The sequence below is a fragment of the Hemiscyllium ocellatum genome, chromosome 20, assembly GCF_020745735.1.
Source record: "Hemiscyllium ocellatum isolate sHemOce1 chromosome 20, sHemOce1.pat.X.cur, whole genome shotgun sequence".
Classification (NCBI taxonomy): Eukaryota; Metazoa; Chordata; class Chondrichthyes; order Orectolobiformes; family Hemiscylliidae; genus Hemiscyllium; species Hemiscyllium ocellatum.
In genome coordinates, this window is record NC_083420.1 from 57865539 (window position 1) to 57881659 (window position 16121).

The window sequence follows — 16121 nt, forward strand, 5'->3', positions numbered from 1 at the left end:
GTAATTCGGAATGATTCTATAATTTCCTAGTCAGCCCATAGTGTTGTCTGAACAGCTGAGTAATTTTGCATGACGTTGTTTTCACCTCCAAATCTAGTTCAAAAGCTGGTACTAGTTTTCCTCTTTAAACTGTTCAGTACACTGTCTCCTACTAGCCTCTTGCAGAATACCCTTCCATGCACCACACTATCAATTTCACCTTGTTTGATACTGCAAATTTGGTTTGATTTTGTATGGCTCCAAGTGCAAATCATTACACTTTTGAAAATAAAAGTTTATCAAATACATTTACTGTATATACTCGAGTAAAAACTGATCTCATGTAGAAGTTGATCTTAGTTCTTCATCGATAACTGATCGACATTTGGGAGTCACATATCATCCTTGAACATAAATGTCAAGTAAGGATTTTTTTGTGTGTGCTGTGCGATTTGATGAACAATTCATACCAATTCGGTGTGAAAGAGTCAAGTGACAAGCAACCTCATGGTATACAATGATATTCCATGTTGACATTTTGAAATTTCTTCATTTTATGTAAAAATGCTCTCCAGAGGGAAAATAAAAATATATAGCAGTGTTTAACTGAAAGTTTTTGAAGTTGCAGAGAAGCCAAATAACTGTAGTAGTGAAAGGATTGTGTGTTTCAAAGAAGCTGGAGAAAGACATTGAATCAACTTCAGACAATGCCAAAAAGGGTGTATGCCAACATAGGTAAACCTAGCAAGTGGCCACAATTAGAAAAAAAAGTTACTGAGTGGGTACTTGAAAATTGTCAAAATGGGAAAATGTGTTAATCATGAAGCCATCCGAATCAATGCACAAAAAATAGGATGGAATTTCAGATTTTAAGGCAACTGCTGGATGGTGCACGAGATTCACGAGAAGGCATGACTTAGTACTTTGGCAGAGAATATAGATTGCACAACAGCTGCTGCTAAACTACAGTTTCACCAGTTTATAATCAGAAATTGGCAGAAGGAAGTCCACAAGCTGTGAACATAGAAGGTATTTTTGTAGGTTTGCAGATAACACCAAAATTGGAGGTGTAGTGGACAGTGAAGAAGGTGATCTTGGAGTAACAACAGAATCTTGATCAGATGGACCAGTAAGCTGAGGAGTGACAGATGGAGTTTAATTCAGGTAAATGTGAGGTACTGCATTTTGGAAAGGCAAATCAGAGCAGGATTTAGACACTTAATGGTAAGATCCTAGGGAGTGTTGTGGAACAAAAAGACCTTGGAGTGCAGGTTCATAGCTCCTTGAAAGTGGAGTCACAGGTAGATAGAAGTGTGAAGGCAGCGTTTGGCATGCTTCTCTTTATTGGACAGAGCATTGAGTAAGGAAGTTGGGAGTTCACTTTGCAGCTGTCCAGGACATTGGTTAGGCCAGTTTTGAAATATTGTGTGCAGTTCTGGTCTCCCTCCTATCAGAAAGATGTTGTGAAACTTAAAAGGGTTCAAAAAATATTTACACGGGTGTTGCCAAGGTTGCAGGGTTTGATATATAGGGAGAGGCTGAATAAGCTGGGGCTATTATAGGGTCATTAAGGAGGCATATGGTGTGTTAGCTTTTATTGGTAGAGGGATGGAGTTTCAGAGCCATGAGGTCATGTTGCAGCTGTCCAAACTCTGGTATGGCCGCATTTAGAGTATTGTGTATAGTTCTGGTCGCCGCATTACAGGAAAGATGTAGAAGCATTGGAAAGGGTGCAAAGGAGATTTACCAGGATGTTGCCTGGTATGAAGGGAAGGTCTTATGCGGAAAGACTGAGGGATTTGAGGCAGTTTTCAATAGAGAGAAAAAGGTTAAGCGGTGACTTAGAGACATACAAGATAATCAGAGGGTTAGACAGGGTGGACAGTGAGAGCCTTTTCCTCAGACAGTGATGGCTAGCATGAGGGGACACAGCTTTAAATTGAAGGGTGATAAATATAGGACAGATATTAGAAGTAGGAGGTTATTTACTCAGAATTATATGGGTGTGGAACACGCTGTCTGCAACAGTAGTGGACTCATCAACTTGAAGGGCATTTAAATGGTCAGTGGATAAACATATTAATGATAATGGAATAGTGTAGGTTCAATGGCCTTCAGATTGTTGCACTGACCTGTGAAACCATTGAGGGCCAAAGGGCCTGTACTGCACTGTAATATTCAATGTTTTCTCTGGAGTGCTGGAGGCTGTGGGGTGATCTTATAGATATTTATAAAATCATGAGGGGCATGGATAGGGAAAATTGACAAGGTCTTTTCCCTGAGGTTGGGGAATCCAAAACTAGAGGGCATAGGTTTAGGGTGGGGGAATATAAAAGGGACCTATGGGGCAACTCTTTCATGCAGAGGGTGATGTATGTATGGAATGAGCTGCCAGAGGGAGTGGTGGGTACATCAGGATGGGTATATGAATAGGAAGTGTTTAGAGAGATATGGGCCAAGTGCTGGCAAATGGGACTAGATTAGGTTAGCCTATCTGGTCAGCATGGGTGAGTTAGACGGAAGGATCTATTTCCGTGCTGTACATCTCTACGACTCATTTAACATGCATTGGAAACATGAATGAAACACCTATTACTCTCGACATGCTGGATAACCAAACTGTAAACCAAAAAGGAGAAAAAATAAACAGTACTGTTGAGAATTACTGACCACGAGTAAAGTAAGCTTACTTTATTTCTTTCTTGTATGGCTGTTGGCATTATGTTAAAACCAATGGTGGTTTCTAAGAGAAAGATTTTGCCAAAGGAGAAATTCCAAAAGGAATTGTCCATATGCATCCATTAGGCTGGGTGAATGAAGGTGAATGTAGAAAATGAATAAAGGAAATTTGGAATTTATGACCTGGTGGACTATGTAAAAAAGGAGTTTGCTCATCTGGGACCAGTTTAGCTCACAGCTAGTGAAGAATGTTGCTGATAAAATCTGATCACATAACACTGATTTCGCTCCCTCAGAGCTACGTCTCAGTGAACAGAACCTCTGACACCCCTGTTTATCTCTCTTTTTACTCTGAATCTCCTGTTTTTTTTCCCTCCTTCTATTCCCCACAGTACTGCCTTACAACAGTAGTGCTTATTTATCCCCTGCACCCATATCGTGTGTGCAAGTATAGGACACAGTGAAGAACACCAACTGGGTAAATCTCTATTAATATTCCGCCACCAGGAAGAAAGGAAACACCAGAGTAGCCAGTAACAAGCAGTGCCCTTCTCAAAGGGCAATACTGCATGATCAAAAAGTGAGGCGAGGGCAGGGGTTAAATGAAAATAGAGTTGGAGGGGGAAATTCGATTACTTACAGTGTGGAAACAGGCCCTTCGGCCCAACAAGTCCACACCGACCCGCCAAAGCACGACCCATCCATTCCCCGACATTTACCCCTTTACCTAACACTACGGGCAATTTAGCATGGCCAATTCACCTGACCCGCACATCTTTGGCCTGTGGGAGGAAACCCACAGACACGAGGAGAAAGTGCAAACTCCACACAGTCTGTTGCCTGAGTCAGGAATTGAACCCGGGTCTCTGGCGCTGTGAGGCAGCAGTGCTAACCACTGTGCCACCTCCTGGACACTCCTGTTTATTTTCCTTTTTTCTTTTTCCAGGCAGTTCAGAGGTCAGTTCCCTCCACCTAAAACACAAAGTGGTGAGTCCTTCATACACTGATGCAGATCCCTCAGAGGCAGCTCTCAGAGTAAACATAACCTCCAATACTCCTGTTATTTTTTTTTATCTTACCCACTCTACCGCCGAAAAGCAGTAAGTCCCTCAGCCTTTTCACTGTGTCCATCTCAGATTCAGAGGTCTCTTCAACACTGCACAGAGGATATATTTCTCTCCCCTCCCCTCCCCTATCAGCGTTCCGCAAGGACCACTCCCTTCGTGACTCCCTCGTCAGATCCACACCCCCCACCAACCCAACCTCCACCCCCGGCACCTTCCCCTGCAACCGCAGGAAATGTAAAACTTGCGCCCACACCTCCACACTCACTTCCCTCCAAGGCCCCAAGGGATCCTTCCATATCCGCCACAAGTTCACCTGTACCTCCACACACATCATCTATTGCATCCGCTGCACCCGATGTGGCCTCCTCTATATTGGGGAGACAGGCCGCTTACTTGCGGAACGCTTCAGAGAACACCTCTGGGCCGCCGGGACCAACCAACCCAACCACCCCGTGGCTCAACACTTTAACTCTCCCTCCCACTCCACCGAGGACATGCAGGTCCTTGGACTCCTCCACCGGCAGAACATAACAACACAACGGCTGGAGGAGGAGCGCCTCATCTTCCGCCTGGGAACCCTCCAACCACAAGGTATGAATTCAGATTTCTCCAGTTTCCTCATTTCCCCTCCCCCCACCTTGTCTCAGTCGGTTCCCTCAACTCAGCACCGCCCTCCTAACCTGAAATCTCCTTACTGACCTCTCCGCCCTCACCCCACTCCGGCCTATCACCCTCACCTTGACCTCCTTCCACCTATCCCACCTCCATCGCCCCTCCCCCAAGTCCCTCCTCCCTACCTTTTATCTTAGCCTGCTTGGCTACTCTCTCTCATTCCTGATGAAGGGCTTATGCTCGAAATGTCGAATTCCCTATTCCTGAGATGCTGCCTGGCCTGCTGTGCTTTGACTAGCAACACATTTTCAGCTGTGATCTTCAGCATCTGCAGACCTCATTTTTTACACAGAGAGAGTGAACCCATGGATTCCGGCAGCCGTTCCAATTGTTCTGATGAGCTGGACATGTCTTGCTCCCACTCCATTTCATGGCTTTCATATGGGCCACGTGCTTGTTCAGGACCGTCACTCCTAACCAAACCTCGTGCGTCAGCAGTGGGCAGTAATTTTTATCCTTGTTGGCATTAAGGGCACTGCCCACCATTGCAGCTATGTCTGCATCCAGGCCTGGCCACCAACTTCATTTTGGAAACCCCCAGATGACCCCAGTGGAGTTCAGCCAGTATCTGGCAGCAACCTTTGCTCAGGACGATCGCTCTTCTCCCGTTATAATACACTGTCCTCTCTTGTGATCTGGTCTCTCTGGGTCCAAAAAGGTTTCAGGCCTGGTTGTGATAGCGCTTTGCTTTCCCCCTTCACCACCAGCTGTTTCAGTGTTGCCAGGACCACATCTTTCTGCATCCAAACTCTGCTATTGTCAGCTGTGACTGGAAGTGTGTCCAGAAAATTAAAAACCATTACAGGCTCTTCCAGTGGCATTATCACTGGTGGTGTATCTGCCAGTGCACAGTGACTCAATGCATCTGCATCTACTACTGGCCTCCTGGACAGTGTTCCAACTTGTAATTACACACTTAGTTTTACAACCCACTGCTAAATTCGGCCTGAAGCTATGGGCAACACTGCCTGGTCCTCTCTAATTAGACCCAGCAGGAGTTTGTGGTCTGTTATGACAATAAATTTATGTCCATAAATGTATTGGCAGAACCTCCTGACTCCAAACCTTCCTTCTCGATCTGGGTGTATTTAGCCTCTGCATTAGCAAAAATCCTGGATGCATACGCTGTTGTGCATTCGTCTTCACTGGGCCATCTAGGAGCTTACACCACCCCGATGCCTTACGGGGAGGCATTGAGTGGCAGTAACAGATCTCGCTTGGGATCATAGTGTGCCAATATCTTAGAGGACGATTGCTGCTTTTTCACTTCCCTGAAACGTATGGCTTTCCAAGGCTGACTCTGGTCTCGAAGTTGATGCAAGCGTGCCAGGATGGGTGTGCCTCTCAATTGGGCCACCCATGAGCCAGTACTACCCCGCTGCCACCAAGGTGTATTAATTGTAGCATGCAATTAATATTGAATCCTCATCTAGCTGTAATTGCAAGTGCACATGGCTCATGTCCAGCTCATGAAGGCCAGCACCCCCACCCTGGCTAGTTTTGTGTATAAATCCTCTTAGCGAGGGATGGGGTATTGAATTGTGAAAAACATTTACCATTTGTTTAAATCCCCTCAAAGGCAAACTAATATTTGGGCTTCACAATCGATACGATCAGTGCTGCCCATTCCACAAACTGGACTGGGGTTTGATGATTCCTTCACTTTCCAGCCTCCCGATTTCTGCCTACTGTTGCCCGTAAGGCAAATGGTACTGGGACAGGCCTTGTAGAATCTTGGAATTGCTTCCTGGTCACCACGTAAAGGTGGCCTTTTGTCCTTTGAAAGTCCCTGGACTTTCCCGAAAATCTTCTGGGTACTTAATGCAGACTTCACACAGGTTGGCTCAACATTTTTCAACTAGAAAATGTCAAAGTGAATCTTTCTCAACCAATTTCACCCCAATGTAGCAAAAGGCTCAGACCCAACAATCAGTGGGAACTGACTCAGCTGCTGCTTATGAGACTGGAACCAAAGTATAGGTTCTCCGTCTAGCCAATTTGACACAAACTTAAGGGTTGGAGACCAGAGTGAATATCATTAAAGACTAATTCTGCAATCATTGAAACAGCCACATCTATATGAACCTCCATCACAACTGAGTACCACTTAACCAGCTATTTATTTTGATTGGAAGTGATTTGCATGTTGTTAAACAATCCAACTGTTCCAAACCAGATGTAGGTGGATTTTCCAAAGGAATAAGTTGACTAGGGATAGTCAACATGGCTGTGTGAAGGGTAGGTCATGCCTCACAAAACTTTGAGATGGGTGATCAAACAGATGGATGCGGGTAAAGTGGTCGATGTGGTGTAAATAGATTTAAGTAAGGTGTTTGATGAAGTTCCCCACAGTAGGCTATTGCACAAAATAGCAAGGCATGGAATGGAGGGGGATTTAGCAGTTTGGATCAGAAATTGGCTAGCTGAAAGACGACAAAGAGTGGTGGTTGAGAAGTAATATTTATCGTGGACTTCAGTCACTTAGTGGTGTAATCTGATTTGGGGCCACTGCTGTTTGTCATTTACATAAATGACCAGGATAAAGGCAAAGAAGGATGGGTTAATAAATGTGTAGATGACACTCAGGTCGTTAGATCTGAAGGATTTTATAGGTTACAGAGACATAGATAAGCTGTACAGCTAGGCTGAAAGATGGCAATTGGAGTTTAACGTGGAAAAGTGTGAGGTGATTCACTAATGGAAGGAGTAACAGGAATGCAAAGTACTAGTCTAATGTTAAGATTCTTGTACTGTAGATAAGCAGAGAGATCTTGGTGTCCATGTACATAGATCCTTGAACGCTGCCACCCTGATTGATAGGGTTGTTAAGGCGGCATACAGTGTGCTAACTTTTATTGGCAGAGGGATTGAGTCTTGGAACCATGGAGGTCATGCTGCAGCTGTACAAAACTCTGGTACAGCCGCAATTTGAGTATTGTGTACAGCTCTGGTCACCGTATTATAAGAAGGATGTGGAAGATTTGTAAAGGGTTCAGAGGACATTTACTAGGACATTGCTTGGTATGGAGGGAAGGTCTTATGAGGAAAGGTTGAGGGACTGGAGGCTGTTTTCATTCGAGACAAGAAATTTGACAGGTGACTTAATTGAGACATAAAAAGATAATCAGAGGGTTAGATAGTGAGCGTTTTTCCTTGGATGGAGATGGCTAGCACGAGGGGCTTTAAATTAAGGAGTGACAGACATAGTATAGATGTCAGAGGTATTTTCTTTACTCAGTAGTAGGGGCGTGGAACGCACTGCCTGCAACAGTAGTAGACTTGCCAAATTTAAGGGCATTTAAATGGTCATTGGATAGGCATATGGCGAGAATGGAATAGTGTAGGTTAGATGGACTTCAGATTGTTGCGCCAACCTGTGAAACCAAAGGCCGAAGGGCCTGTACTACGTTGTAATGTTCTAACAATTGGGCTTCTGCTAACGATATAGAATTTTGGACTGTAGCATGAATTTCAGCCCCTCAAAAGCAGTATCCAGTTAATAGTGGACCTCATAAATTTAACCTTAAAAAGTAGCTTAAAAATAAACTGGAAGTGATATCATCCACCACATCAGACCAAAATAGATAAACAGCAAGCGGGACAGAACACTGGCACTTCATTGAAGGCTCAATGATGATGTTACCTAGCATGGTGATGAAACGTCTGAACAAATCGACCAGCTCAGCGAGCAAACTTACAACCCAAACAGGACGGTAGCCAGTTAGAATTGCACATTGAGATGGCAATAGTCACTTATTGGAAAAATTTTGAATTTATCAAACATTTCAAAAGTCTCACCCACATTTTCACAACTCCTCAGAAGGACTGTCATGCTTGAAGTTATGTTGGTGCAGTGCGTTTGGTAATTCAATTAATGAAAACAAACTAAGCACTTATTTTGCAAAAAAATGTATTTCACAGTTGAACATTGAAACTGTACAAAGAAAAATGCCAATAAAACAAAATCATTCTCAAATGTCACAGCAGCTATAATAAATGTGAAATAGTGTTTTACATAATTAAACATCTTACTTCAATTGTTCCCTTTTTTCTCAGAAAGACTAGGTGATGCTGCAACTATTATCCAGTTCAGGTGCAGAAGGTGGCCTATCCTCAGTGTTACTTTAGGTCTCTCCTATGCATTCTTTCCATTTTGTCAGCTTACTTTTGACAATTGGGGAAAGCTGTCATAATTATTGGCCAAAATGCAAAGATTCTTATAGAAAGAAGAGAAATACTATAGTAATTACTTACAAACAGGGAATCAGATCTATTTACTATCTTTTGTTAGAAAGGGGGAAAAGAGGTGAGAGAAAAGTGATAGGGTGCTCCTGGCATACTACAAATGTTGTTAAAACCATTGCTATAAACCTTTTTTTCTAAACGACCTGAAAGGACATGACAAGATCAAATCTAAAGTTTTCTGCTCAGCTGATTTTCACTTAGACTTCAGTTTCACCTGGAGATGTTTTTGTTGTTGACTTGACAGTTTGTTTTAATGTAGCTGAAAAAAAAAGACAGCATACTTGATTTGTCCAGAAGTTGGAGATGGAGATGAAATCCCCATCACTTGAACCAAGATCACCACAACCTTCGCTAATGTGGAAGACAGATAAACAACCACTAAAATCAATGATGGTATCATACATTATGACAGAAAAAATATTACAAGTTGTCTATAACATATAAATTAAATAGTAATACATATTATTAATTTGTAGTAAGAATTGTGGAAAACTTATGACCTTGGCAGTCAACCATCGGTCTTAAGAGTTGTCCTGGTCTTTACAATTTAAAGATGCAAGGCATGGTTAAGGTATGAAAGGCCACATGCAGGCCGTTGCAGGCTAGATATAGTCTATAATATTAAAAAGGCACGGAAGTTTAGTGATGCTAGTAGAATTATAATAGCAAGAGCATTCTTTGCATTTGTACTGGTTCAATTCCCAGAGATTCTTCTTTCCACCACACAGCAATAATATATTAGTCATGAGGACAAAGGTAAAGAATTAAGTTCTGATCAAAGCCATGTAAACATGCCAGTACCACCTTCCTTAAAAAAAAACTGCTTGTCCCTTTATTAACAGTGGCACCTGCAAGCCTCCTTACAACACTAGTTCGAAATTTCAGTGCAAATTGTCAAAACAAAATGTAACGAGTGCCCGTTTCAACTAGCGTGTTTACTCATTGATCAATGAGGGAAAAATTCCTTTGAAAAATGTAGAACACTTCTTCATTTGGTCCAGTAAGAAGCTGCAAGAACTGTTCCATAGGAGTTCAGGTTTCAAGCTTGACCAGCTGACAAAGTTCTTGCCAAACGAGAGAGCTTGAAACAAAACATTTTCGCTAAGAGATTTTGCAGTTAGTGCGTGTGCAACTCTGAGGTGGACTCTGTGGTGGACGGGGGGGTTTGGTTGACCTCTTCAAACTGTTGCCCTTGGTTCCACCACTGCTTGAAGCTAATGAGTACGAACGGCCATGCATCATGACAGCATTCATCCCATTGGCCATGGAGAAAGACTTGAGGTGACTTTTTATGGCAACAGGTAGTGGTAATTTGTCAATAAGGTGAACAGGTGTACAAGAAACAATGGCTCGGCAACAAAGGTCTTGCAGTGTGAAGACTGTTTAAACAAAAAGGGAAAACATTAAACACAATCTTAAGTACTACTTTAATATTAACTCCAGTTTAAAATTCATCTGAAACATCCAGAAAAAAAATGGATTATAAATTTCTTTTGAAAATGGTAACTTAGAAAGGTGTTATAAAGTTAAAATACAGAAGACCGAAGACCGTGAACCCTTCAACATTTTCAAACAGTTTACTCTTCATAAGAATGGAGTAATAACAGTTGCAAAATTGCCACAATTTTCAAAATTGTTTGAACCCATGCAAAAGCCATTTAAGATAGCTCGTGATACTGCAGTTTCAAACAAGATCACCCAGTGTACAAGCCAGTCTTCAAGATTTATTTTTCAAGCCAAAAAAACTGGAAACAACAGAAGCCATGCAAATGGCTAAAATTACAAGGAATCGATGATTTCTTGGATTTTATTAAATAGCAAGCCAGTGTGTCTGTTTTGGTTAAAGACCCAGTAACCGACAAAATGGCAAACTAAGTGTCAGTGCTTCCTTTTGTAACAAAAAATTAGTCTTTATTCTTTTTAATTAAAAAGTGATCACAACTTTCTGTAGATCAGTTTCTAGTCTAGTGTACAGTTCTTCCTTCTGACCACTGCATATAAATGTTATTTTAATAACAATTTGGGAGAGCATCACCACCTCCACATTGACAATGAATGTTAAAATAAAACCCCAGGTTCGGTCTTGCCAAAGGAAAATTAATTGTTGAATTTTTTAATTAATTTTAATTTTTCAATTTTATTAGTAAACTCTGCTTTCTCCCATTGGAGTCTGACAATTTTATAGGGCAATTTTGTAGGACAATTTAAGATAACTAATCTTAGAATAAAACATCAATAAATGTAAAGGTTGACATAGCAAATCAATCCAAAGCAGAGTATTTGACAAATCTCCTAAAATGGAAACATGACGTTCAAAGTCTATTGTTTTTCCTTGCACTACCAGGTCTGCTCACTTGGGGGCAGAGATGACTGCAACCTTACATTAATTGCGCCAATATCAATACAAAACATATGACGCCAGTAGTTTTTCTCTGTGCATTTCTGAAAAATGCCAAAAGAATGAAGTAGCCTTTGGAAAAGTCACGCCAAACTTCAAAGATCAAACTTATACCAAGTTTAATCTTAAGCAAGTGATGATGGCATATCAGGAGAATGGGCTGAGTAATTCTAAACACATTTGCACTTCAAGCCTACCAAGTCCCTGGAAGTTGCTATTATCTATATCATTTTAAGATTGCGTCTCAATATATTTGTTTCTAGCCGCTGCAAAGGAATTTTAGGACACATTACAGGAAAGGAACAGGCACTTTGGCCCTCCAAACCTGCACCAATCCATATCCGCTAAATCTATTGCCTATTTTCTAAGTATCTTTATCGCTTTGCTCCCTGCCCATTCATCTATCTGCCTATATAGATCTTAAATGACACTACCATTCCCACCCCTAACACCTCTGCTGGCAACACATTCAGGCACCCACCATCCTCCATGTGAAGAACTTTCCACATACATCTCCCCTAAAAACTTTTCCCCTTTCACTTTGTACTCATGACGCCTCATATGGAGTCTTCCATTCTGGGAAAAAGTTTCTTGTTACCCACCTCATGATTTTGTAGTCCCCCCCCAACATCCTCCTTTCCAATGAAACTAAGCCTAATTTACTCAACCTCTCCTCAGAGGTAGCACCCTACAAACCAGGCAACATCCTGGTGAACCTCCTCTGCACCCTCTCCAAGGCATCCACATCTTTTTCGTTAATGTGGTCACGAGAACTGTACGCGGTGTTCCAAATGTGGCCGATCAGAAGTCTTATACAACTGTAACACAGTGGTCCAATTCTAACTCATTGCTTGAAAAAATCGTACAATTCAAAAGTGCAGGATATCCTATGTAATTTTGCAAAATACCAAAGATGCAAAGGGTGCCCAAAGGCAGTGAGGCGTGACAAAACAGCTTTAAAAGTCAAAAAAAAAAGTGATGCCACTTTGATGTCTTAAACATCTGCCTCAATTTCAGTTAGTGTATACAGTTATTTCTCCCCCACTCTTCATTCAGACAAGGGTCATTTTCTTTTTTTTTTGCTTCTATTTTATGCAGTTATGAATAAATGAAATTTTACTGGTGTTGGTGGCCCCGTCGTACCACACTCAACTGGCACACACAAGTCTAGATGGTAATTCTATTTCAAACATGAAAGTACTAGAGCAGAGACAAATCTTGATCTCGTCAGACTTCCAAGCAGGAGCAAAAAGGTTAGTTCAGATAAGCTATGAAAAAAAACACTTCTTCCCATTGATCAGTGTATTAAACATACATTAAAATAAGTTAAGTATTCTATTTAAAAGCCCCCCAAAAAAAAATGAAAAAAGAGAACATTCCCCACCTCTGTTTGGTTTCCAGAACCTTTCCATGCCATGTCGCATCAGCACAATCCGAGAGAGCTCGGTGAATGACTCAGTTACATTGAAGTTGCAGAGTGGACTGACTTCAAAGAATGTCATCCCATTTTTTTCAGCATAGGCTCGTGCCTGTTCAGTGGGAACCTGCCTCTTGAAGGCAAGATGTAACCTGTTACCAACCAAAATTCTCGGTACACCAGGAGCGTGCTGAGAAGATAAAGTATGAAACCAATGTTAGTTTGAACGCTGCACATTTGATTGTGCTGAATCAGTTAGATTGTCTTTCTTCAAAAAGCAATTTTGATCCTTTAAAATTAGTTTCTGGTGTAAATTACTTCTAATGGACATCCAGACAATAGGAAACTTAGCCAGACAGCACTTTGGTCTCCAAGCCCCACAGACTAGAGTGCAATACATGCTGACTCTGTCAGGGGTCCTATCATGTTAATGCCCTTTCTGAAAATAAAAAAACATTAACTTTGAATATTTTACTGCTCTCCACAATGACCTCCATAAACTTTAGTACATTAGAAACTCTGCTGCCTACATCATAATTCATACAAAGTCCTGTAAATCCAGCATCCTTGTTCTCACTGATCTACTTTGGCTATCAGTTCAATAATGCCTCACTTAAATATATTGCGAGTACTGGAAATCTAAAATAAAAAAAAAAGTGCTGCAGAATTTCTCTTGCACTAGGTTTTTCAAATTCATCCTTATTTTCAAATCCCTCCTGGCCTCACTTTCCATTTCTGGAACTGCTCCAGTCCTATACCACTCAAATATCTGCAATCATCCAATTATGGTATCTTCTCTGATTTTGACATAGCCAAAAGGGGGAAAAAAAGTGATTGTCATCTGCCAAGGGCCTCCACCCACCCCCATAAAAAGCACAAATATTAAACACCTGCGCTCCTACTATGATTCTTTTAAAAATCCATCCAACCAAACTTCTGGTTAAACATCCAAATCTCATCTGGCACAACATCAAAATTCATGCTTCATAGTAAATTATCTGAAGCATGCTACATAAAAGCTGCTTCTTTCTTCTGACCTTCTCATTCTCTCCTACTTACTGCTTTTCTCTCCTGATTCCCTTTTTCCCTTCCATTTGTTGATCCACTGTGCTGAACTCCTCATTTCTTCATGTTCACTACTCCCCTTTCCCATTACACTCAATTCTTGCTTCTCACTACACCTCTCTAAAGCCACTGTTCACACCCAGGGCTTGGCAAAGGGCAGCAAGACAGGTAGGAAGGAGGAAGCATTTTAAAAAGACTTAAACGCAGAATTGAAATAACTCAAATCTTGGTGAAAATGCAGTAACTGTGTTGAATGAAAAACAGAAGCAGTACTGATCAGGTGAACCTCCTAATTTATAAATTGCACTAAAAAGAAAAATGAGTTTTAAGATTAGAATAAAAAAATCCTCACATGTTTTTAAATCTGTCAGGATGAACAATTTTAATGTTACAGAAATGACTGCCCATCATTCTTTTAGAATATTATCAACCATAATATGTATTCAGAAGATAATTAACCAATCTGCATTGAAATGTTATGTGGCTATGATTCTAATGTCTGGAATAATAACATTTTCCTATTAAAATGTAACTGATCTACGATTGCCAGAAGAATATTCTTGAAAACAGGTACAGTAGCGCCTCGACTTACGAACTTAATCCATTCCGGGACCCGGTTCGCGAACCGAAAAGTTTGCGAACTGAATCAATTTTTCCCCATTGTTCGGATAGCACAAGAATGCTTGGACATAGCAACGAATGCTGTTTACAGTGCATGCGCCAAAGGTGAACTGAATGAGATCGCGCGGGACCCAAGAGCTTTTGCGTTCAACAAGCGCGTAGCAAAGCAGAACAATGAAACCACGTGGTCGCACACGAGCTTTTTGCACTCGTACCTGCATTCGTACCTTGAATTTCGTATGTACGAAGCAAAATTTTACGTACAATCCTGTTCGTAAATCGATTTGTTCGTGAACGGGTCGTTTGTATGTTGAGGTGCTACTGTATTTTCAACGGCAACATACTAGCGAAATAACAAGCAATTTCTGCAGTGAACGGTCTCTGCCCTACACCAAAAATACAATAATCTCCCTTAAACTGCAAGTATTTCTATATGGCCAGTGATTTTACTCAAAACCTTTTTAAAATGGCCATAACTTTGGAAAATTCTAAAATAAAAACAATTATGTTCGTTGATTTGAATTCTTTGGAACATTAAAAATTGTATCCCCTGAAACGAAAGGAGGCAGTTTTTGACTAATTGGTCAAGATTCTGGCAAATAAGTGAACAGATTCAAAGACGGTTCAGCAAATTAGCAAAGTTATACCAATCATGTCATCTACACAAATGAAGTCTAAACAGCTCTTGCATTGTAAATTGATAAAGATCATTTCAAAAATGGAATAGCCTCACAACTACAAGGCAACTCTGCAGATTAACATTGTTATTTATGTAGGTATTTATGAATACTCCTGAACTCAGGATTTTTTTCATTCTGTTTACATTTACTTAACAGGCTTTCATAAGAGAATGGAATAATTACTGCATTACATCTAATCCAGAAAATGAGAAAAGCTCAATTTATTTCCATTCAAATTCAGAGTCTGCCTTATTTGCCATACACATGGCAGAGGTGAATTATCCAAGGCTAGTTTATTCTTGTGATGAAAGGTTTATTTTTATGCATATAATTTGTTTGAGGAGTCTGTATTTTAAACTGAAGGTATGCAGGTTTAGTTGAAAGCTTTTGAATTATTTTGGAAGAGACCTGACTGAAGTTAAATGCTAGAGACATTTCTCCCAGAAAAAATGAAGTTTGGCCAGAGTAGTTAATGATTAGAATAATTCAGTGTAAGAGTTTTCAGTTTATGAAAACTTCCAAACCAATGTCATTTACAAAAGCCCATGCAGCGAATGCACTAAGCACTATGGAAGGCAAACAGCTAGTGAACCACATCTATGAACACCAACTAGCAACCAAATGGCATAACCAACTCTCCCTGGTATCCATACACGAACAGGAACCATGAGTTTGACTGGGACAAAACAATGATACTAGGTCAGGTCAAACAAAGAACAGCAAGGGACGCATTCCTGGTACTCATCCTCTGACTCTGTCAACAAATACTTTGCAACGGTTTGTAAAATGGTTCAGGTCAATGGAAAACCTGAAACCTGCACCAATTGGAAACAGCTCAAACAGGACCACATCAATTCAAGGTGGAACAGTACAGCAGTGCTTCACTGGAGGCAACACAACACAGATGAGGTCACCTAGAAAGGGGATGAAATGCCTGTCAACAAACCTGCCAGCTCGGTGAACAGACCAACCTCATCTCTCCTCCCAGATCCAACCCTCCAACTTTGCACCGCCCTCTTGAAGTGTCCCACCTGTCCATCTTCCTTCCCACCTATCACAATCACTCCCCATCGCCTTTGCAGCTATGTTACCCCCAGCCCAACCTTCCAACCTGCATCCCAACTCTCTCACAGATAAACAATGAATCCAACCAGTCCCAAGCTACAGATCTGCAGACCAATGTTTGGTTTGAAATTTACATAGACTTTCTCAGTTTTGAATAATCAAATATCTCAGTTGTCCGAGTCAAAATAAAAGAGCTTCACATTTATCACAGGACTGGAATTGTCAAGAAAGTT

At 41.1% G+C, this 16121-nt stretch overlaps 1 protein-coding gene across 1 annotated transcript in view; it reads right to left on the minus strand.

Annotated features, from left to right (window-relative positions):
* Positions 1 to 8290: 8290 nt before the first annotated feature.
* The window catches only part of rab40c (RAB40c, member RAS oncogene family), an 86999-nt gene continuing 79168 nt past the window's right edge, over positions 8291 to 16121 (minus strand). The window contains exons 5-6 of the mRNA XM_060840908.1: positions 12425 to 12647; positions 8291 to 10021 (exon numbers count right to left, since the gene is read on the minus strand). Of these exons, the coding sequence (XP_060696891.1) occupies positions 9744 to 10021; positions 12425 to 12647 (501 nt within the window). The 3' untranslated portion in view covers positions 8291 to 9743. The remainder of the gene's footprint in view (positions 10022 to 12424; positions 12648 to 16121) is intronic.